The sequence below is a fragment of the Watersipora subatra genome, chromosome 7 (assembly GCF_963576615.1).
Source record: "Watersipora subatra chromosome 7, tzWatSuba1.1, whole genome shotgun sequence".
Taxonomy (NCBI): domain Eukaryota; kingdom Metazoa; phylum Bryozoa; class Gymnolaemata; order Cheilostomatida; family Watersiporidae; genus Watersipora; species Watersipora subatra.
Window position 1 is genome coordinate 15,281,251 of NC_088714.1, and position 21,197 is coordinate 15,302,447.

The window sequence follows — 21,197 nt, forward strand, 5'->3', positions numbered from 1 at the left end:
CACAGCACATGATGATGGAGCATGTAAAACAAAAGGTTGTTTGTGTCAGAAAACAAAACACTTTGACAAGCTGGCATTTTGCAGTTCTGCAAAGTTTCATGCAATAGAAAAGCTGTACAAACATATTAGATATCAAATATAATAATATTAAATGGTAATGAGGATGTGATGAGCGCAAAATATTGTAAGATAATAAAAACACTTGGAAGATGCACTGTGCAGAAAATATAATTCTGTTAACACTCTCCCCCTTGCGGGGAGCAAGCTGCCGGCTACCGAAGCTTTCCAAGCTAAATATTTGTAAACGATAAGGAACCAGTGTGTTGGTACAACTACATGTTTGTAGTAAGATATTTTCATAGCATTTACAACAGAAAATAATTTTGCAGGATCTGTCTGAAAATAAAGGTGCTTTTGACAAAGAAGATTCGTTAATGAATTTGTGTAACGCGCTAGTTAGCAACAAGACTCTCAGAGAACTCAACTTGTCAGGAAACCACATACAAGACAGCTGTGCAGGTGCTCTAGAGTACCTCTTGCAGGTTTGAAACCGGAACTAATTCTATGTTGTTAGTACGATGTGTTGATACTGCGTAGATAATACTGAACTTAAAATATTACTTTCTATAAGGGTGAGTGGGACTACAATCTAATTTACTTTACGAAGGAGTAGTATGAGGATGGTTGGCATCGATGAGACTACCAATATAATTGCAACCTTCTTTGATTTCATTGAAACCATGTTCTGCATGTTAATCTTTGTTAAGTGTGTGTCTGTTTTGCTTTGCTCTATTCTATCGGCTAATGATAATAATGCCATTACACAACTTTATATTTTTGCACTGGACTAAATAGGATGTCTTACTGTGGAAGCAATTCTTGTTAAAACAAATAAATTTAGAAATTGGACTTTGAAGATAGTTTGAATATATTCATTCATTCACTCACTCACTCATTTATTCATTCATTCATTCATTCACTCATTCATTCATTCATTCATTCATTCGTTCGTTAATTAATTAATTAATTAATTAATTAATTAATTAATTAATTCATTCATTCATTAGTTCATTTATTCATTCATTCGTTCATTAATTAATTAATTAATTCATTTATTCATTCATTCATTCATTCATTCATTCATTGATAGCAGATGCTATTCATAAAGAAATGCAATGAGCGTGTCTGTATTGATTCTCCTCTCGAAACTGCATTTCACTAAAACTTTGACCTTTGTAATAACATCTTCACTTTGGTTTGTAACCAAAGCCTTTTCGAGTAAGAATCCTTTACAACTTTTTGTATTATAATGTAATTGAATTCAGCACAACATATCAAAGTTCAACGTAAATTAAAAGTAGTGTGACAAAACGTTACATAATATTACATAATGTCACTAACTTGGTATGTTTATTTTAAACTGCCCAATAAAATTTCTGCTTGTATTCTCGCTAAAAAACATTCCTATGAAAATCTAAAGACTATCGTAGGATGAGAAAGTTGTCCGGTTGTGTGCCAGTTAGTTTTGTAATAACTGTAAGCTATTAATCAATGGCTTTTTTCTTTTTTTCTGGAAACAATGTTTTGCACTCTGATTCAAGTACTAAGGGGAAACAACCCTTGTAAAAGCTGCTTTTATCATAAAACTCATTTAAGGCATAAGATTACTCAAAATTCATGAAAAGTCATAACTGAAAAAAACCACATGACAGAAATGTCAACCATAAGCACCATTTAGATAATTAGCTCTATGTTGATCAGTCTTTACACACATAGAGATCAGCCATGGCATAATGGTCTCAAATACCTAACCTGCAAACAGCAAGTTCTGGTTCAACACCCAGAAAAGGATTCTAGTGATGACATGAATGGCATGCAACCTTAAATTGCTCGTTGTGACTGGCCAGTAATGTCTCTGCGTGTCTTTGTAATGTCTCCAGTTATCAAGGTTCTCTTGCCACTGGACTCAGAGTCTCAGACATATTCAGCCAAGATAATAGAGGCATTGTTTTTGAAACCGAAATAAACTATGCATGGACTCTGCTTTCAGTAAACTAAGCACAAATTCTTACTCGATCTTCAAGGGATTGCTCAGTTTGCATATCAGTTTAGAATAAAACTTTCTCTTAGAAATGAGAAAAAAATCATAATATTTATTATCAATGTGTTGTACTCGGAATAGTCATGGCTTATTATTACGTACAATTTTAAGTCACATGCAGCACTTGTTGACTATCTAACCTATATAATGAGTAAGTATTTAAAGCTACCAATGTAGATGTTGCCGTTATTAGACTTCGCAATATAAGATTTTAAAGAGTTTGCACATTTCAAACTACAGTATGTTTTATTACTAGCAACTTGGAAAAGTGGATAAAAACGCTTCTTTGCATACTTGGAACTTTTTATTATAGTGTTCAATTTTTAAGATAAACATACAACTATTTATGATAGATAAATCAGCATCTAGTTGAACAAAATGACTGCGGATGTGCAAAACCTCAATTTTTGAAATACTAACTACTCTGTCATTTGAAGTTGTCTAACCATGTAGACAGTTAAACTCTTGTTTTTAGAAACCCCTCAAAATGCTCAAAAACCTGTTCGTAGCAAGATTACAGAGATTCAGCTTACATACATAGACATCATCACATTTCCTGATATTATGTTTTATTCCGATTTAATTCTTCGAAATCAATAGTAACTCAAGGTTACATGAAGGTTGCAGAGTTTGTGAAGCTGCAGTTTTAGACAATTTTAGCAACTACCAACTGTTTTTGGCAATCAATATATACAGTGTGTAAGTCTTTGTGTGTTTAATTTAGACTCTTGCCTAGCAAGCCTTACCAAAACCATTTTTAATTATTTCAGAAGAGCCGTAGCCTAAGTTCACTTATTCTTAGTCACAATGAGCTCTCTTCTGACGGTGCGAGACGTATTGCACTTGGCCTGTCACATAATGAACACTTAAAATCGCTAGATCTCAGTTGGAACCACCTGCGCCTGAAAGGCACTAGCGTCTTGGCATTCAGCTTGCAGGTAAACACTTCTTTTTTGAAGCTCAGTGTATTATTATGGGGTAGAAAGTGTTACACTCTACAAAGAATCACCTTCAAATAGATTTACAGTGTGACACACTTAAAGACAGCAATAGCACCTTTAAGTGTGTCACGTTTAATAACCAGAGCTATTCAACAGCAATGTTTACAATAACAGAGGGTAGACTGGATCAATAAAATCTACTTTCTTGCCTGGGTGAAGCTCGGCAATCAACTAGTGATAAATATAACATTGTTTTAACAATTGGAAGCATAATATGTAGAACAATTAGTAGAAAGCCCAGCGATGCTAACAATGTATTTTATTTTTAATCAGGTAATCCACAGGTCCGTGTTTGAGTGATTGTTTTCGATGGACAGATGAAATTTTGAAACAAAATATTCTAGCGAACTGGCGGAAGGGAAAGTTCATATGTGTGTGAAGTTTGGATAAAATTGGTCAAAAAATGTAGAGACACACATGCTCACACACATGCTCACACACATGCTCACATGCATACTCACACACATGCTCACATGCATACTCACACACATGCTCACATGCATGCTTGCACACATGCTTACATGCATGCTCACACACATGCTCACATGCATGCTTGCACACATGCTTACATGCATGCTCACATGCATGATTGCACACATGCTCACATGCATGTTCACACACATGCTCACATGCATGCTTGCACACATGCTTACATGCATGCTCACATGCATGCTTGCACACATGCTCACATGCATGTTCACACACATGCTCACATGCATGCTTGCACACATGCTTACATGCATGCTCACATGCATGCTTGCACACATGCTCACATGCATGCTCACACACATGCTCACATGCATGCTTGCACACATGCTTACATGCATGCTCACATGCATGCTTGCACACATGCTCACATGCATGCTCACACACATGCTCACATGCATGCTCACATGCATGCTTGCACACATGCTCACATGCATGCTCGCACCTGCACTGACGCACATACACCTACATGCGTGTGTGTCCATGTACACATACGCACATATACAGGCGCACATAAGCACACGCATTACTAAAATAGATAATGTAATACATTAATATAATAGTTCCGTGTTTAAATTGAATGTTGGCATAAATATGAAATATTGTTGGCATATAATGTATATATAATTTTCTATATATGTATATTCTATAGAATATATTTTTGTATATAATATATATAAAATGTATTATAAAACTAATCTTTTAATCTTGCTTGAAACTGTCGCACTGAAAAAATGATATAAATAGTAATTAGAGTAGTTCATAAAAGATTGTTTTGTACAGGTCTTGATCTTGTGACATTTGGTCAAGGAATAATCTTAACTGTAATAAAAGCAATGATGAGTAGGGCTAAAAATTGGGTAAGGACAGGGTTACAAGATCAAACTCAGTATGGTTTATTTAATGTACAAGAGGAGACAACTTCAAGCATTGCCAAACTCAGTTGGCAATCTTATAGCTTTTGTTTTTTTTACAAATGCGCAACAATATATCTGATTAGAAACTCAAGGATGCGCCTTCGCATGTAATAAAGACAATTGTGCTCAACAAATGCGTTCATGGATTGCTGTCGGGAAATAATTTGTGCTGAAAATAAATAAATCTTAAGCTTATCCAAACTTGGTTCAAATTTTTTATGAAGCTTTGTTACATTGCTTGGCGGATTTCAACAATTGTTATAAATTAAAACTTCAAAGCGAGTAAGATCAACCTTTTTGCTTTTATTTACTGACAGGAGAATGTAACTCTCAAGAAACTGTGTCTTGCTATGAATGGCTTTGGGATCACAGGAGCCCTCTCACTAGCCTTTGCTCTAAAGGAGAACTCAAGCCTTATAGAGCTGGACATAAGCAATAACAGAATTCCTGTGGATGGAGTGGCACAATTTGGCAGAATATTTTCGACCAATGACACACTTGAAATACTCAGAGTGAGAGCTATCTTTTGAAAAAGAAAGAAATTGTGTGATTTTGTTAATTAGCACATAAGATATAATAAAAAACAATTAAAATTAACTTATAAAATGAATAGACTTTTACAACAATGTTTAAGGAAACAAACTTCGATAATATCTGAGATGCCAAAAATGTAGTAATTCATACATAAATAATGTTTTTTGTTAAAATATTTTAATATAGGCTACAAGTAGTTTGTTCTCTCAATCCATTATATCAAATAGCTTTTCGCTTCATTATTGCAAACAAAACTCTGTCCTAAAATATGCTACCTAAACTATGGAGCTGTTCAACAGCCAAGTTTTTTTGGCTGCCATGTAAAGAAATCACTGTCTAGTAAACATCCAAAGAGCTGTGCAAAGCAAAAAAATTGTATCTTAAAAGAGAATTGCTGCCGCTATCAACTAAATAGCAAAAACAAGGAATCATACTACATGTATTTGGTTTCATAAACACACTGAGTGTAGACAACTCGGATTGTGCCATAAAGCATTTAAAAGTAGACAACTCCTAAATACACAAAATTGTCATTTTGTGCTTCTTTTGAAACCTTTGCAAAAACTAAAGGTACATACAATAAAATCTTATAGGGGTAATTTTCAATGATATACTGAATACAGGCTCAGGGAGTTATTCCTGCTGATAGACTTTCAAAGTCTATAAATTTGATGCCCATCATGACAGTGGCAAACTTGAAACAAAATGCACAAACTTGTTTTTTGTCATTGCCTGCATGATTTTTTTGCAATATTTTTTATTTTTTTTAGATGGGACAGAACCCGATGCAGATTCATGGATCATATGCCTTGATAAAATTTCTTCATGATTCCAATAACACGAGTCTGCAGATACTAGACCTTACAGTATGTTTATGCTTTGCTCATTCTCATAGTTTAGAGCAGTTTAGTACGCGCCTGAACCCTAGCAATAAACATTAGAGATTTCTCTCTCTGTGATAAGTATTTCGAAGCTTTTACGTGCGTGTCTAGCATTTTATTAATATTAGAAATGCGCTTATCTGTGATGTGCATGTTTAGCACTTTGTCAAAAGTTAAAGGCTCTAATTTTTGTGATGTGTGTGCGCCTGCGCGTGTATGCATGCGTGTGTGGGTGGGTGCGTGCATGTGAGTGCATGTGTAGGAGTATGCGCATGTGTGTTGACGTGTGTGTGTGCCTGTGAGTGTGTGCATGCGCGTGTGTGCGAGTGTGTGTGCGCGCATGTGTGCATGCGTACGCGCATGTGTGCATGCGCACGTGCGTGCATGCGCGCTTGAGTGTGACTACTATTTGGCATTGTTGCAACATTTTGTGCTAAACACTTTCACAAACATTTTTAACTCAAATATTTCTCAATATTTTCTTTCTGTTCTACTTCTAGTTATACTGTTATAAGCAGATGGCATCACATGGTTTCTTAAAGCTTTGTGTTGCATCAGGCAACGAACGTCTCATAAAAACAATATGCCATTTTATTTTAATCCTATATATTGCGATTAAACTTTCAGCTCGGCTAAAATATTTTGAAAACAAATCTAGCGAGTAGTTCATATGGGAAAAAAAGGTTAAATTTTAGCTGATCCTTTTTTGTAGAAGTGATCTTTGTTAAGAGATCACTGCTGCTTCTTGGACTTGCTGCTGCTATGAAAGCTTATTTGCAGGAAAGCTACTGAAACTGTCTTTATAAATTGCTGTTTCAAGCCTGTTCCAGTTGCACACAAGTTGACACTTTTTTCTAATTGTTAGACATAAAAATTTCAAATTCGACTCAAGTATCACTTGCTATAAGCTCGCACTCCGCAAGTCGAATGGCTAAAACCGGTTTGTTTAAAAGTATCTGATTGAGCTCCTGAAATCTTTACTTTAATAAGAGAGGTTGTTGTTTGTCTATCCAGCCGTCTTTCAAAAACTATCATTGAAGGTTTGGACAAAATATTGCATTATACAGGGCTCAAACTGCCGAATTTCTACATGGTAAACCGACCTCTAACACCTGCGTTGATAGACCACGATCAGCCACAGATAAATGAGTGTGCAGCTAGCTAATTTCTATACTTTATTGGTGCACCTAACAATCTCTTATAGTACATGAGATTGCCAAGGTGGTACTTTTACTATAATAAGATTCGCGTTTATCTGCTCAGAGCCATGGCTAGAAATAGAGATAAAAGATTGTTTTCAATGTGATTCGAACTCGTGACATTCAGCTTGGGAGGCCGACACACTAACACCTTTTAGGACTTCAGTATAATCGTGCAAATTTTTGTTCTCTGTGCTTTATTGACGCAACTGACGTCTCTCACAGCAGACTAGTTTGTCAGGGCACTAGTACCAACAAACAGTCATGTATTTTACTCATTCTAACAGAATAAAAGTACACGAAACATGCTCTGTTACACGAGAAAACCAGAGTCCTAGTTTTATAATCTATGCAGGCAACATGTATGTCTGTTGTAGGATGTTATGGTGCTTGATATATTTATGGAAATGGTTATGAAAATCAAAAGCTTTAATCCTGGTTTCCGAGTAAAGGTTGGGAAAATTGTGAGCTCACCAGCAATAAAACTAGAGACAGGAAAGAGTCGAGGTAATGCATGCGCATTGACTGTTTATTAATTCTAGTCTAGTCCAATTTTGTTTTTGCTCATTTTTGTTTTATAACTTGTTTTATTTTGTTAACCCTTTTACTTTTATAAAAGTATTTAAAAACTAAACAAAGTTTGAAGATTTGAAAGAATTCTTTGACATTCTTGTAAATTGCACCAAGTGTGACAGTTTCTACAATACTCCAAAGCTTCTTACTACAAGACTTGCATATAATGATCTAAAATAACTAGAAGTGACAAAACTTTGATAATTCTATAATTACTTCTGTTTTAAAATCATACAACATAAAGTGACAAAACACAAAGATTTTGAAAATTGAAAATAACAATATGTTCTATACACTCATATTTCCAGCTAAAGCTGCAATTTGTGTACTTTTATATCCTACTTGACTTGATCTTAACCGTGTTTTACCAACTAAGGCCAACAAAAGTAAATCAGACGGTGTGGAAAAAATAACAAGAAATCAATCTTTTTCCTCTTCTTTTACCTCTTTCGGCTTTTTTCTGTTAGAAGTCACCATTGTAAACAGTCTTTCCCCTTACATTTATTTTTTGCATCCTCATCTATCACTCTCAAGTCTCCCATATCCTCCATTACATCCATAAACTTTCTCTTGAGTCTTCCCTGTCTCCTTATCCCTGGAAATTCTATACCCAGCGTCCATTTTCCTACATACTCTTCCTCCCTCAATACGTGTCCATACCACCATAGTCTCCACTTCTTCAATTTCTTCCCATTCCTCCCAACACTTGCACTTACCCTGGTTTAGTTATTCCTGATCATATCCATTTTAGTCACTCCCATTGCAAATCTTAGCATTCTCAACTCAGCCACCTCTAAATCTTCTTCCTGTCTCTTTGTCACAGTCACTGTCTCTATAGCATATAACATAGCTGGCCTTTCTGCTGTGCTATATAATCTTCTCTTCAACTTTGCTGACACCTTCCTATTGCAGATAATGTTTGACATTTTCCTACATCTTCCTCCTTAGGAAATCAATAGTATTTAAAACGAAGTTCTTGTGATTTAAAAATGTTCTAGATATAGGATAGGTAAAATGTTTATGTCTGATGTGCTCAGTAGTTTTTGTTTGATAGGTTTAGCTATGAGGAGGGTGGTTGAGTACACAGGGTAGTTTTTTTAGAGTTCTTTAGATAGCAGAGATTACAAAATACCAAAAGTTCATCAAACACAATAGCCTCCAATCGTTGATCATAATTTTTCCTATGATTACCTGTAAGCCTATGAGTATTACTTAGAGGTCAATGAGATATAATAAACAAAGACATGTATCATTGGTTCTGTCCATGCTCATCTACTTACACCTGTTATCACTTGTTAGAACTTTTTATCATTGTAGAAATCTCAACCGAAAATCCTCTCATGATAGTAGTGACCTATATGGAGTCTCAGAGAATGAGAATAGTTGACCTTTTCAAAACCTGGGATGCTGACAACAGTATGAGCTTGACCAGAGATGAGTTTAAAGAAGGTCTGCAGGTAATTTTTGCGATCCTTTACTTATTAAATCACTTGTGCTGCAAAAACTGAAAGAACAGGGCTAGCTTACGGAACTATTGGCTTAAAGTTTTAAAAAATCTGTAAGGCTAACCTGATACAGGCAGATACCGACAAAACTGCATGAGAAATACATATTTTAAAAGTAGTGTGGTAGCTACAGTCGCAAAAGGTTATTATAATCATATTGCAAAGCTGTGAAACTGTTATACATACCGGTTTGGCCTATAACAAGTTAATCTATCAACAGTAAAACATTCCTGACTTATTCAAGCGCGAATTACATCAAGTTTAGTTATCACCTTAAACAACCCACTATTTGTGATGTACATGTCTGACATTTTGACAAACATTATAGACGCCCGCTCTGTGATATGTGTGTCTAGCATTTCAATAAATATTAGATATGCCACTCTCTTTCATTTGTACAAATTACTACACATGCTCACTGATTGTGTTCTTGTATCAAAGCTTTAGACCAATACACTGCTTTATGAAAGATTGCTTTGCAGTAGAAAATATAGTATGACAAGAAGGCTTTATTAGCTGACTTGCCAAATGCCCAGCATTGCACGAGTATTAAAACAGCTTATAAACATGGCAGGTAATGTAGCTGCCAATGGCTAATTTGTGTAAGCTAGTTTACATATTGCTACAATTACTAATAAGAGCACTGAGAATAAGCTTTAGTGATGTTGCGCGTCACACAAAGTCGCTATGCATATTTTAACCCAGATTATGACTATTTGCTCAATAAGTCTATTGCATCTCATGAAACTTAATGAATTTACTTGTCGCCTTGTGAATGGGAAGTTTCAAGATCAAATGTCCTGCGAGATAGATATTTTATTGCTAGATTTAAATTGCTATAACTGGACACAGGGTTTCGCAAAAAGACAAACACTTAGATTTATATACATGTACACTCTAATATAGATTCTGTTACGAGACTGTTATTTTTAACATTTTGGTACTTTTGGTATGGCAGTAGTCTATCAATAACAAAATTTTGTAGCGTTGAAACAAAACAGACTAGCTATGATATTTTGACAAGCTGTGCTCTAAATGAACATTGACTGAGTGAACCTACCCTGTTTATTTGCGATAGTATTAGCAGCTGTAACATTGAATAAAATCCTTTCTATTTTTTATAATACAGTCAATCAACACACCTCTGACAGAGAGCCAACTAGATGAGTTGATTGAGATGCTGGATGGAGATGGAAATGGAGAAATTGAATTAAGGTGCTCAGTAGTTAGCTTCTTTTTTCCTTTCTATCTAAACATGTATACTGTACTAGTAGCAGATATGTTGGCAGAATATAAAATAACGGCGGATATGTTGACAGCATGTATAGCGGCAGCATATATATATATAGGCAGCATATACACTCTGTCTGTAAATCTACTAAACATTTGTGAAAGAACCTTCTCTAATGTGTGTTAGCAGGTAAAAAATGAAGCTATGTAAGTGAAGCGGTTTTTTGTATTTAAAATTTCAACTCTGCATGTTTCTATTATTTGTAGTTTTGTAATTGAATTGTAATGCGGTATATACTCAAAACCTTTTGAGATAACGTTTTAATTGCAATTGCTGCTTTGCTCTTGCCTAAGCAGATAAGCATCTAACTGGCGTGCTTATGAGACATCCTCATACAACCACAAAGCACCAACATACAGTATTCAAATGAATACTACAGTCAGTCACTATGCTGTTACTATATCTATTGACTGTTTAGCAGAAGCACAAAAGGTTTTTACACAGACATAAAAACATATAATTCCTCTAGAAACAAAACAAGAAACTGATTGCAGATACATCGGGGTTGCTGATTTGAGCTATATGCAAATTTAGGTAACACTTGTGTTTGACTTGAGCTTTAGAAGGGTTACGTTATTTTAGATTATAAAACTATTGGCTGAAATTGTAGAGAATCTTGTCCTTCTTGAAATGTTGTATAATACAACAATCAATAAACTAAATAAACTAAATAATTTAAACTTAGAACTACGTCAGTTTCTCCACCGCATTTTATATTAAAAATAACTTGTTTTGAGCTAAAAGAAGTGTTATATGAGCCAAAAAATTGAATTTAGCAAAATATGGGAATAACTAGCTTTGAAAATGAACTCTTTGTGTATATTGGCAGCATACATATAGGGAGCATATATACTGACCGCGTATATACTACCAGTGTGTGCATTGGCAGCAAATACTGTCTACTGGCAGCATATATATGGGAAGCAAAAATTTAATATACTGCATCATGCATGCCATCTCCTTTTACTGAAAATTTGTTGAGTTTTTGTGTAACTGTGTTTAATGCTAGAATTGTAAAGATAGCAATTTAATATAATAAACTCTGCAGGTGTATTTTAATAGCCAACAATAAAACTTAAAGAAATTTAGCTTATTAATTATACTGGTGCAAAAAGTATTATCAAACTCAGTTTAATTTTACATTTAGGCGCAGATAATAACACTAAATTGTAAATTAAAATGATACATTTACGAGTGAACTGTAGCATTAGTTATAGAAAAAAAACAAAAACAGAAGAAAAGCTAAAAGTATAATTAAAATGTGGTGCTGGTTTGATATTTGACAGTGAGCTGATTCAAGCGATAGAGAAAGACAACAAAGGCATGCGCCGAAAAGCAGCACTCGCTGTCAAAGCTGATGGGCCTTTCCCTACGAACACCGATGATAAACCAGCAGCAGAAAAGAACATTCTAGAAGAGTTGAATGAGATGGTAGAAGAAGGACACAGCAATACTGTTACCTTCCAGGCTGAATATGACTCAGCCCTGATTATGGACGGAAACCCGCGATACAGATTGCCTCCTAAACCTCGTGGTGCAAAGAGAGACTCACTGCTTGAAAGTGACTTTGACTTCTAAACATTGCTTAGTGAACAATGCTTAGTGAACAGTGAGATTCTTAATCTCACTGTCAATCTACTACAATGGAAGCTTAGCCTTTAGCAATAACTATGCACATTACATAAATCACCATGACTCAAATAATAATATTGTATAAGAATTGCTTTCCTAATAGTTTTGCACATTAAATACCAGACTTAACAAATTTCATCTATTCAGGTTTAGCTGCTTTCAGTCACTGAAATAAATTATTTATTTTGCTTGAATCACTTAAATGAGGTTACTAAAAAAAGAACGAAAACTGATTTTTCAATCAAATTATTTTATGATGGTAAAAACTGATATATTGTTTGGGCATGATTTTTGGTATTTTATGTCATAAAAACTAAATACCAAAGCTGATAAATATACAACGATTTAAGATCAATAAATCAGTCTCTAGTCAAACAAAGGATCTGAAAATGTGTAAAACTTTAATTTTCAAAGCACCAATTACGTTACCTTAAAGTGTCCAATTACCTTACTTTATAGTGTCCAATTACGTTACCTTAAAGTGTCCAACCTGTAGTGTTACTTAGCTTCACATGATTGATTGTTTAAGATTGCGAACGTAGAAGATAAATTGTACAACTGCCGCGTGTAGGAAGCAAAGAGATAAGTGTTTTATTGCCGATATCCATGCATGCATATATTGATAATTCCGCATTGTATATGCGCGAATATATACGATATATATATGAATGCCACATCTCCCTTTTTATCCAAAAGGCCAACTGAGTAAGCGGACAATATGTATGAGTATAATAAAGGGATAACTGTAAGCAAGTATAAACATAAAATACAATATAATGCAGACCTACGCAAACTAACCAAGCCTAGAGGTTGAGGCGGTTTGGAGGTCTACGCGCCCGGTTGCTACGGCGTGGAGATGGAGCAATTTGGGGTATCCGAGCAGTTTGATTGATCGGCTGTGGACTACTAAGCGTGGGAGTTGTAGGTCTAGCTTGGTGGTTGTCACAAGTATGGTTGTCAGGTAACGGGGTGAGTGAATGTCGGTTACGTCGTACCTCGTGTGAACTAGTCTGAATTGCAAACGAATTGTCGGGAAGTCTCTGTCTTACGGTACCTGTCCTACCTAAGTCTCGGATGTGAACATTGTCGTCAGGTTCTATGAGTGGTAGTGGTCGTGTATTGTGTCGGCGATCGTAGCTGTATTTCATTTGTTGTTTGTAAGTGTGTTCACGGTCTTTAACTAAGTCATAGTTTGGTATCATCGGGTTTAATGAAGAAGGATCTACGGGTAAATCACAGCGGAGTCGTCTGCACATGAGTAGTTCAGCCGGGGAGTATCCATTTCGAATTGGTGTATTTCGGTATGCAAGTAAAGCTTTGTAAGGGTCTGTAGATTTCTTGAGGAGATTTTTGACTGTTCTAACAGCGCGTTCGGCAGCTCCATTTCCTTGAGGATAATGTGGTGAGCTTGTGACACTCTGAAACGAGTAATCTTTGGCAAATGGGCGAAATTCTTGACTTGCGTACTGTGGTCCATTATCGGAAACAACGATTTCTGGAATGCCATGACGGGCGAAGATCGATTTGAGTGATGTTATAGTCGATTTGCTGTCCAGATTTGACAGCTTGCTGATTTCAACATACCTTGAAAAATAATCTGTTACAATGACGTAATTCGATTGATTCCAGTAGAACAAGTCGGTTCCAACTCGTTGCCACGGTCTGTCTGGCAGACTGCTAGGTTTCAAGGGTTCTCGATGTTCGTCTTGGTTTACTTGACATGTGCGACAAGATTTGACCATCTCTGCCATTTCGGCGGATATACCAGGCCACCAAACAGATTGGCGAGCCCGCTCCCTACACTTCTGTATGCCTAAATGTTCACCATGTAATCGTCGAAGAATACTCAGGCGTTCCGACGGAGGTATTACGATACGTTTAGCATACAGCAATAAACCATCAACGAGTGTGAGTTGAGATTGAGCATGCCAGTATGGCTTGAGATGTGTGTCAATGTCGGATAAGTATGCTGGCCAACCTCGTTGGGTGTACTCAATCACAGATCGGAGAGTTGTGTCCTCTTGTTGCTTGTTCCTAAGCTCAACTAGTCGTTTTTCAGTTGCTGGTAGATTCGCTATGTCAGTAATTGCGCTCACGTCAACATCTTTTGCCAGCTCAACATCATCTTGGCTCGGTCTTCCGGAAGGTTGTCGCGACAATAGATCAGCTATATAGTTGGTTTTGCCTGGAATATGCTCTACTGTAAACGCATACTTCATAGTTCTGAGTCTTTGTCTCTGAATTCGCAGTGTTAGGTCATTGACGGCTTTTGAATTAAATATCGGTACCAACGGCTTGTGGTCGGTCTCAATTGTCACCTTTGGATGACCAAGGATATACATCTCGAATTTCATGCAAGCCCATGCAATGCCGAAAGCTTCTTTTTCGATAGGCGACTATGTCTTTTCTGTGTCAGTCAAGGATCTGGATTTAGCTGCTACCAAGCGTCGAGTGCCATCGTCTTGTATTTGGAACAGCACTGCTCCTAAACCTTCGTTAGACGCGTCACACATGATGACCGTGCGCCTTGTTGGGCTGTACCAAGCTAAGCATGGTGTAGCGTTGAGCTCTGTTTTAATGTCTATCACGGCTTGTTTTTGTGTAATGTCCCAGGTCCACGGCGAATCCTTTCTAAGCAATGCTCTTAAGGGAAGGGTCAATTCGGTTATTCTGGGTGAGAACTTTCCGAGTTGATTGACAGATCCCAGAAATGACTGCAATTGTGTTTTGTTAGTCGGGTCGGGTATTGCGAGTATGTCCTGTATACGGTCGGGATCGGCGCTAACGCCTTCGGCACTTACATAATGACCTAAGAACTTTAACGAAGTTTGCCCGAATTTGCACTTTTTGTGGTTTAAAGTCATACCTACAGATCTTAGTCGTTCTAATACGCGACGTACACGAGCATCGTGCTCGGTTCTGCTAACGGTGCTGTACACTAACAAATCATCCATATGGCAAACAACACTATCCATTCCCTCGAATATGTCTCTCATACAACGCTGAAATATGTCACCCGCACTGACTAGACCGAAGGGCACTCTGTTATAGCAGTATCTTCCAAAGGGGGTGATAAATGTTGTGAGTAGTCGAGAATTCTCAGCTAATGGTATTTGATGGTAACCCGAGTTTGCGTCTAGTTTGGTTAAAAACTTTGCGCCGGATACTTTAGCTAATGTACTGTCAACTGAGCTACTCGGGTGTGTATCCCGTCTTACAGCACGGTTCAGGTTAGTTAGATCGGCGCATATGCGGATTTGATTCGGGTCATCCTTTGGCACCAGGACCATTCCTGCGCACCAGTCGGTCGGTGTCGTAACCCTAGAAACTACGCCTTTCGACTCTAGATCTTCTAGTTGTCTCTTAACTATGGGTAACCTCGGTTGTGAAACCTCATATGGGACATGTAATGCGACCGGTTTGGCGTCGCCTCTGACCTCTATCGTATAAGGCTCAGTTAGCTTACCTAGGCCTGTAAAAACTTCAGGATATTCATCAAAAAATCTGCAATTAGAATCAGAAATTGATCTATCACATGAAACATTCATTACATAATCAGCGTCATAATGCACTAAACCTAAGGAAATGCATGCAGATCTACTTAAAAGATTAGTAGTTTGATTCTCAACTATATAAATGACCTCGTTAGCGTGTCTATTACCAACGCTCAACTTTGCGTCTACCTTTCCAACAACAGGTAATGCGAAGTTGTCAGGGCCTATGAGACGGCGGTCTGACTGGGTTATCTGATTATCATGCCACCCAATTTCACTGCAAACTGAAACATCGGCGCCAGTATCAAGTTTAAAAGTTCGTTTTAATACCTGACCATTGTCTAGTGTAATGTCTAGTGTTGAAGTCCATAGTTTACTTGATTGACTAAGGTTCTTCACCTCTCCCAGGAAGTCTGTTGAATTGTCAATTGTGGTTACCTCTGTCACGTTTGGGTTGGCTTTACGGCATGCTACTTTCCAGTGGCCAACACTCTTGCAAAAGTCACACTTAGATTTGATAGCTGGGGCAAGACTGCTTACTGTGCTGAGGGAATCTACCGCACCTGTGACATTTGGAGATGGTGGTCGGTTTAGACTGATGCTGTTTGGATAAAGCGTGTGCTTGAGGTTTATACGCTGTGGCTTTAGGCTTGTACGCAGTGTCACTACGGTGTTTGTCTTTAGTGTATTGGCTTCTACTACTAGACTTCACCATGTCTACTGTACTTCCTGTACCGTTTGTGCCTGACCTCACTACTGGTTGCGCTTGCTTGGCTGCGTCAAAGCGTCTGCACATTGCAACGGCGTTTGCCAATGTCAAGTCTGCTTCCGATTGCAACTTTTCGCTCAAGCGATCGTCGTTTACTCCCACAACTAGTCTATCTCGTATTAGTTGCTCTCTCAAAGTTCCGTATTCGCAGTATTCTGCCTGGCGGTATAGCTTATGTATATAAGTATCCATGTCATCTTGGCCTTGCACTAACTTGTTAAATTTCGCGCGTTCCACAATTGTGTTAGTTCGAACGCCAAAGTAGTCGTTGAATGCCGCAATAACGTTCTGGTGAGTGTCTTCGTTAATACCTCGAGCTAAAATAATGTCTTCAGCTTGTTCGCCAAGGGTATATACGAGAGTGTTTATTTGTTCTATCTCGGGTTGTTCGGCTAAACGGCTGGCATCTCTATAACGCATCCATCTAGCTCTCCAACGAGACCAATTGCCCGGATCTGTAAAGTCGAATTTATCCGGTGGGTTTAATCTTGGAGTGTGAAAACGTGGACGTTGGGCTGGTTCATCTTCATCCCCCATCACTATAAATGTGTGAGGATGACAATCGATGCCACCATGTAGTGTTACTTAGCTTCACATGATTGATTGTTTAAGATTGCGAACGTAGAAGATAAATTGTACAACTGCCGCGTGTAGGAAGCGAAGAGATAAGTGTTTTATTGCCGATATCCATGCATGCATATATTGATAATTCCGCATTGTATATGCGCGAATATATACGATATATATATGAATGCCACACAACCTTGTAAACAGATAAACTCTTGTTCCTAGAAACTCAAAATGCTCAAACACTGGTCCCAACAAGATTACAGAGTTTCAGCTTCCATACATAGAGAATACAAATTATTTACTGATAGTGTGTTTAATTTGAATTTAATTGTTTCTAAATCAATGCCAACTCAAGGTTACACAGATTGCAAAGCTTATGAGTATTACACAATTTTACTAACGGTTGCAAAAATTTATTTGATGAGCATATCACTGTGTACATTGTTAATCTTTTTATAATATTTATGAATAAACTTTTCTTCTGGGTTAATCAACATTAAATAGGACAAGTGGACTGTCTATGTCTTGGTACATGCTGTAAGTAGTTAGCAAAAAGAAGGAAGTCTGGTACCGTATAGACAGCAAGTCTCTTCATAGCAGAACTGATATACTGATTACTGGGAGGCAATAGGTACTCAAACCAGAGGTTCCCGCTTTTATCGTTCTCTCTCAGTGACGGGATAGCAAAGTTGGTCACTTACACAATATGTGCCCACAACTCAAACTCCAATGGCTCTTAAAGAACTGTTCCAGTAAGATAGCATCAGACTGTTTAAAGCATATATGAGTAATTTAATCCGGTGTAATATAATATAACACTAGATGAATGCCCGGCGTTGTATGAGTAATAAACTGTTTTTACACAACAAAATAAACAGTTATTTGCCATATAACTTTTAAATTGACGCTTTTGTTTATTTCTGTATGTGCTGTAAATTTAATTAGGTTTATGCTATGTTTACACGTACATATATTTATAGCATTTTGGGGCAGTTTGAGCAGGTATTTTTCTTCTATTAAATTACTGTAGTTCAAGCGTGAAGTGTAGGTATTTTAATCAATTACCATTGAATATTTGGCAGGTGTAATAACTATGTGCAAAATTATTCTATTGTATTAAAGGTAGGCCGTGTGACTTAAAGAATAGAATTTTTGCCCGCAGACATAGAGGTTCTGAATTCGAATCTACTGCAAAGCAGATTGTTCGTACTTAAAAACTTTATCAATATAACTAGACACATAAACGACAGACAGACAAACACCGAGGTTTATATATAGATAAGGATAAGTGCCTATCCATCCAAAGCAATAACCAAAGTTTGAAAAAAGGATTGCATTATATAGAATGTGAACTTACAGCTTTCAGGTGGATGGCTCTCAATTTTAATATCTACGCTGATTGACTGCTGTCTACTGTTTCAGCATCAGTGTGTAAATAGTGACTATCTGTGCTTTATTGGCACGCATCACAATCTCTAACAGTACACCAGACAGCCAAAGCATTAGTATAATATTTCACTTACACCCGATCATATATCTCATTCAACCTATTGTATAGGTTGAATAAATCTACATTTATTTACTAACTTTTAAATGAAGGTTTTTGTTTATTTCTGTGTGTGCTATAAATTTAATTAATGTCATGCTATATTTAAATGTACATATATTTATAGCATTTCGGAAAAGTCTGGGCATGCATTTTTCTTCTAGTAAAGTTTCTCTTAGTAAATTGCTGTAATTCAAGCTTGAAATGTAGGTATTTTAACTGATTGCCATTAAAAACTGACAAGTGTAATAACTGTCTACAAAATTAATCCATTGTATCACAAGTAGACTGTGTGGCTTAGTGAATAGAATGTCTGCTTAGAGACCTGGCAGTTTCAAATTCAAATCTACTGCAAAGCGGATTTTTTGTACTTAAAAAATACGTCGCTAAAATTGGACGCACAAAAGACAGACAGACAAATGCCGAAGTTTTATATATAAATAAAGATAATAAAATATAGTACAATATAGTAAAACAAAATGTGGTATAACATAATACAGCATGATAATATTTAGTGTAATCTAATACAAGAAAATCTTCACTGCAATTAGACCAGTGTCTGTTTATCCGAAGCCACGGCTGAAAGTTGGAAAAACAATTGCATCACATGAGATGTGAACATACAGCTTGGTAACCCGCTTTAGGTTGGTAACCCGCAATTCTGATATCTATGCCAATTGAATGTTGTCTACTGTTTCACCAACAACACACAAATAGTGATTAGCCGTGCTTTACTGGCACACATCACGATCTCTCACAGTATACCGGATGGCCAGGGCATTAGTGTAATACTTCACTCACAACTTCACTTACACTTACGTGGCACTGGATATGATCTTGGAACCTCCAGATCTAGAGGTGGCAAACTTGACCATTAAGCTACAAGGAATACAATGGTCATACAAATATTCATTATATTGCATAAGATACTCGTGCTTAAAGTGCTTGTTTGGGGTTGATAATTAGCATTATCATATGTAACCATTGTTAAATTAGCCCAAAACACGGTATTGTTTTAGTAAAGATTTTAGTAAAGATCTAGCTTTCCAGGTAAGTTACTCAAATTAATTAGGTAATTATTCTATTAGTCGTACTATATACTTGAAGTAGGCATAAACAAATTCTAGTGGCCTCTCACAACATACTGTATGTATTGACTAACTGAAGGATATCAAGGGCGTATGAAATTGCGGCATCTCAGACTAAGTCAAATACTGTTGTACTAAAGCATACAAAATCTTTAAAATTACAATAACCATAATGGTATATTGAGTACGATCATTCTTGATGCATGCAAAGATGAATTCTTGAGTTTTTAGTCAGTTTCTGATCGAGACACATTTACAGGAAAAGCGAAAACTCTGAGATTGTCGATAGAGTCTGGCATAGCTTGAAGTAGGTGTGACTGTGGCAGGTGAAGTAAGTGAAACCATAATGAGTCTGCTCTTCCGTCACGTGAGAACTTGTCGACATCGCTGACCATCACTCTTATTATACTAAAGATTAGTTTTCTACTTTAGAATATGCATGGTCAGTGGCACAAATGATGGAGTTTCGGTCTCACAGGGTTGAAGGTAATCGGTTTAAACAACATTTTATGATAAAACATGAAATAAAGAGTTGTCTGCCACTTTAGTTAAACAATTTAAAATGAAAGGGAAGATACGCAACTACTGATTTTTTTCAACTATAGATGACTAATTATTGATAATGTATTGCTGATTTGTTTTTGGTATTTTCATCTAAGTTTATTGGAAAAGTCTTTGACATATGGGTTGTGAACCACCTTGATGTGGCTCAGGCTTGTTAACACTGACCTGCACAGTTGAGCAGTGTTATTTCACTGAATCGTTCTGATCCCCTAGTCAGAATCTGAGCTAAAAGAACTTTCTTTGCATTTGATAACCTTAACATACACTCTCTATAAGAAAAATATATTAGCACTCATGTTAAACATGAGTCTATGTTAAAGGTTTAAAGAATAGATTGTGCTTCCGAGCTTCCAACTACTGCCGGTTTCAAGGGTGTGGTTTTTCCTCTATTAAGCCACACTTTTTCGTAGCATTACTCAAGTAATTATCATTCAGGTAGATAGCTTCTTACTACAACAGTATATATATTTATATACACAGTTTACATTCCAAGTATTTCTTTAGCTTAACAACCGAACTTTCAATAAAGGATATGCATCCATTTTTCTCAGAAAATTATTTTAAGGCTGATATCAAATATCAGCCTAAAAACTGGTCTTCAAAATTTTTTTGAAGACCAGTTTTTCTAAGCTGGTACAGTCTAATTATCAGTATAGAAATATTTATTTGTGAAAGGTCATCCTTATCCTTTTCATTGACTGAGCAATTGCTCTGTATCAAGTATTGTCATTTTAGATATGTTTCTAACCTGAGAGGCCTGTAAAAAACCTTCAGAATACGCATATACCACAATTAGCCTAACTATTTCTATGATTTGAGGTCAAATGACAGCCATAGTAGTTATCCAGTGGTCAAGTCAAATTATGTCAAATCAATTAATCGCATTCGCCCTATAATGGGGCATTAGAGCAATTTCTTTATTAAGTAACATGAGTAGATTACTCTTAGTCTGGGTTTATTCCTTTCTTTTTTCCTATTTTTATTTTATTGTGAATTTTAAGTTTGGTTGGGGCAATGTTATTATTAAAGTAAAGGGTAGGGATTAG

At 36.6% G+C, this 21,197-nt stretch overlaps 1 protein-coding gene across 1 annotated transcript; it reads left to right on the top strand.

The window, feature by feature from the left end:
* The first annotated feature begins 466 nt into the window (after positions 1-466).
* Positions 467-12,066, top strand: LOC137400459 (leucine-rich repeat-containing protein 74A-like). The gene is made up of 8 exons (XM_068086784.1): positions 467-542; positions 2,872-3,039; positions 4,823-5,017; positions 5,810-5,905; positions 7,497-7,626; positions 9,010-9,149; positions 10,375-10,412; positions 11,775-12,066. The coding sequence occupies exons 3-8, from the start codon at positions 4,856-4,858 to the stop codon at positions 12,064-12,066; spliced, it is 858 nt and encodes a 285-aa protein (XP_067942885.1). The 5' UTR covers positions 467-542; positions 2,872-3,039; positions 4,823-4,855.
* The last annotated feature ends 9,131 nt before the right edge of the window (positions 12,067-21,197 follow it).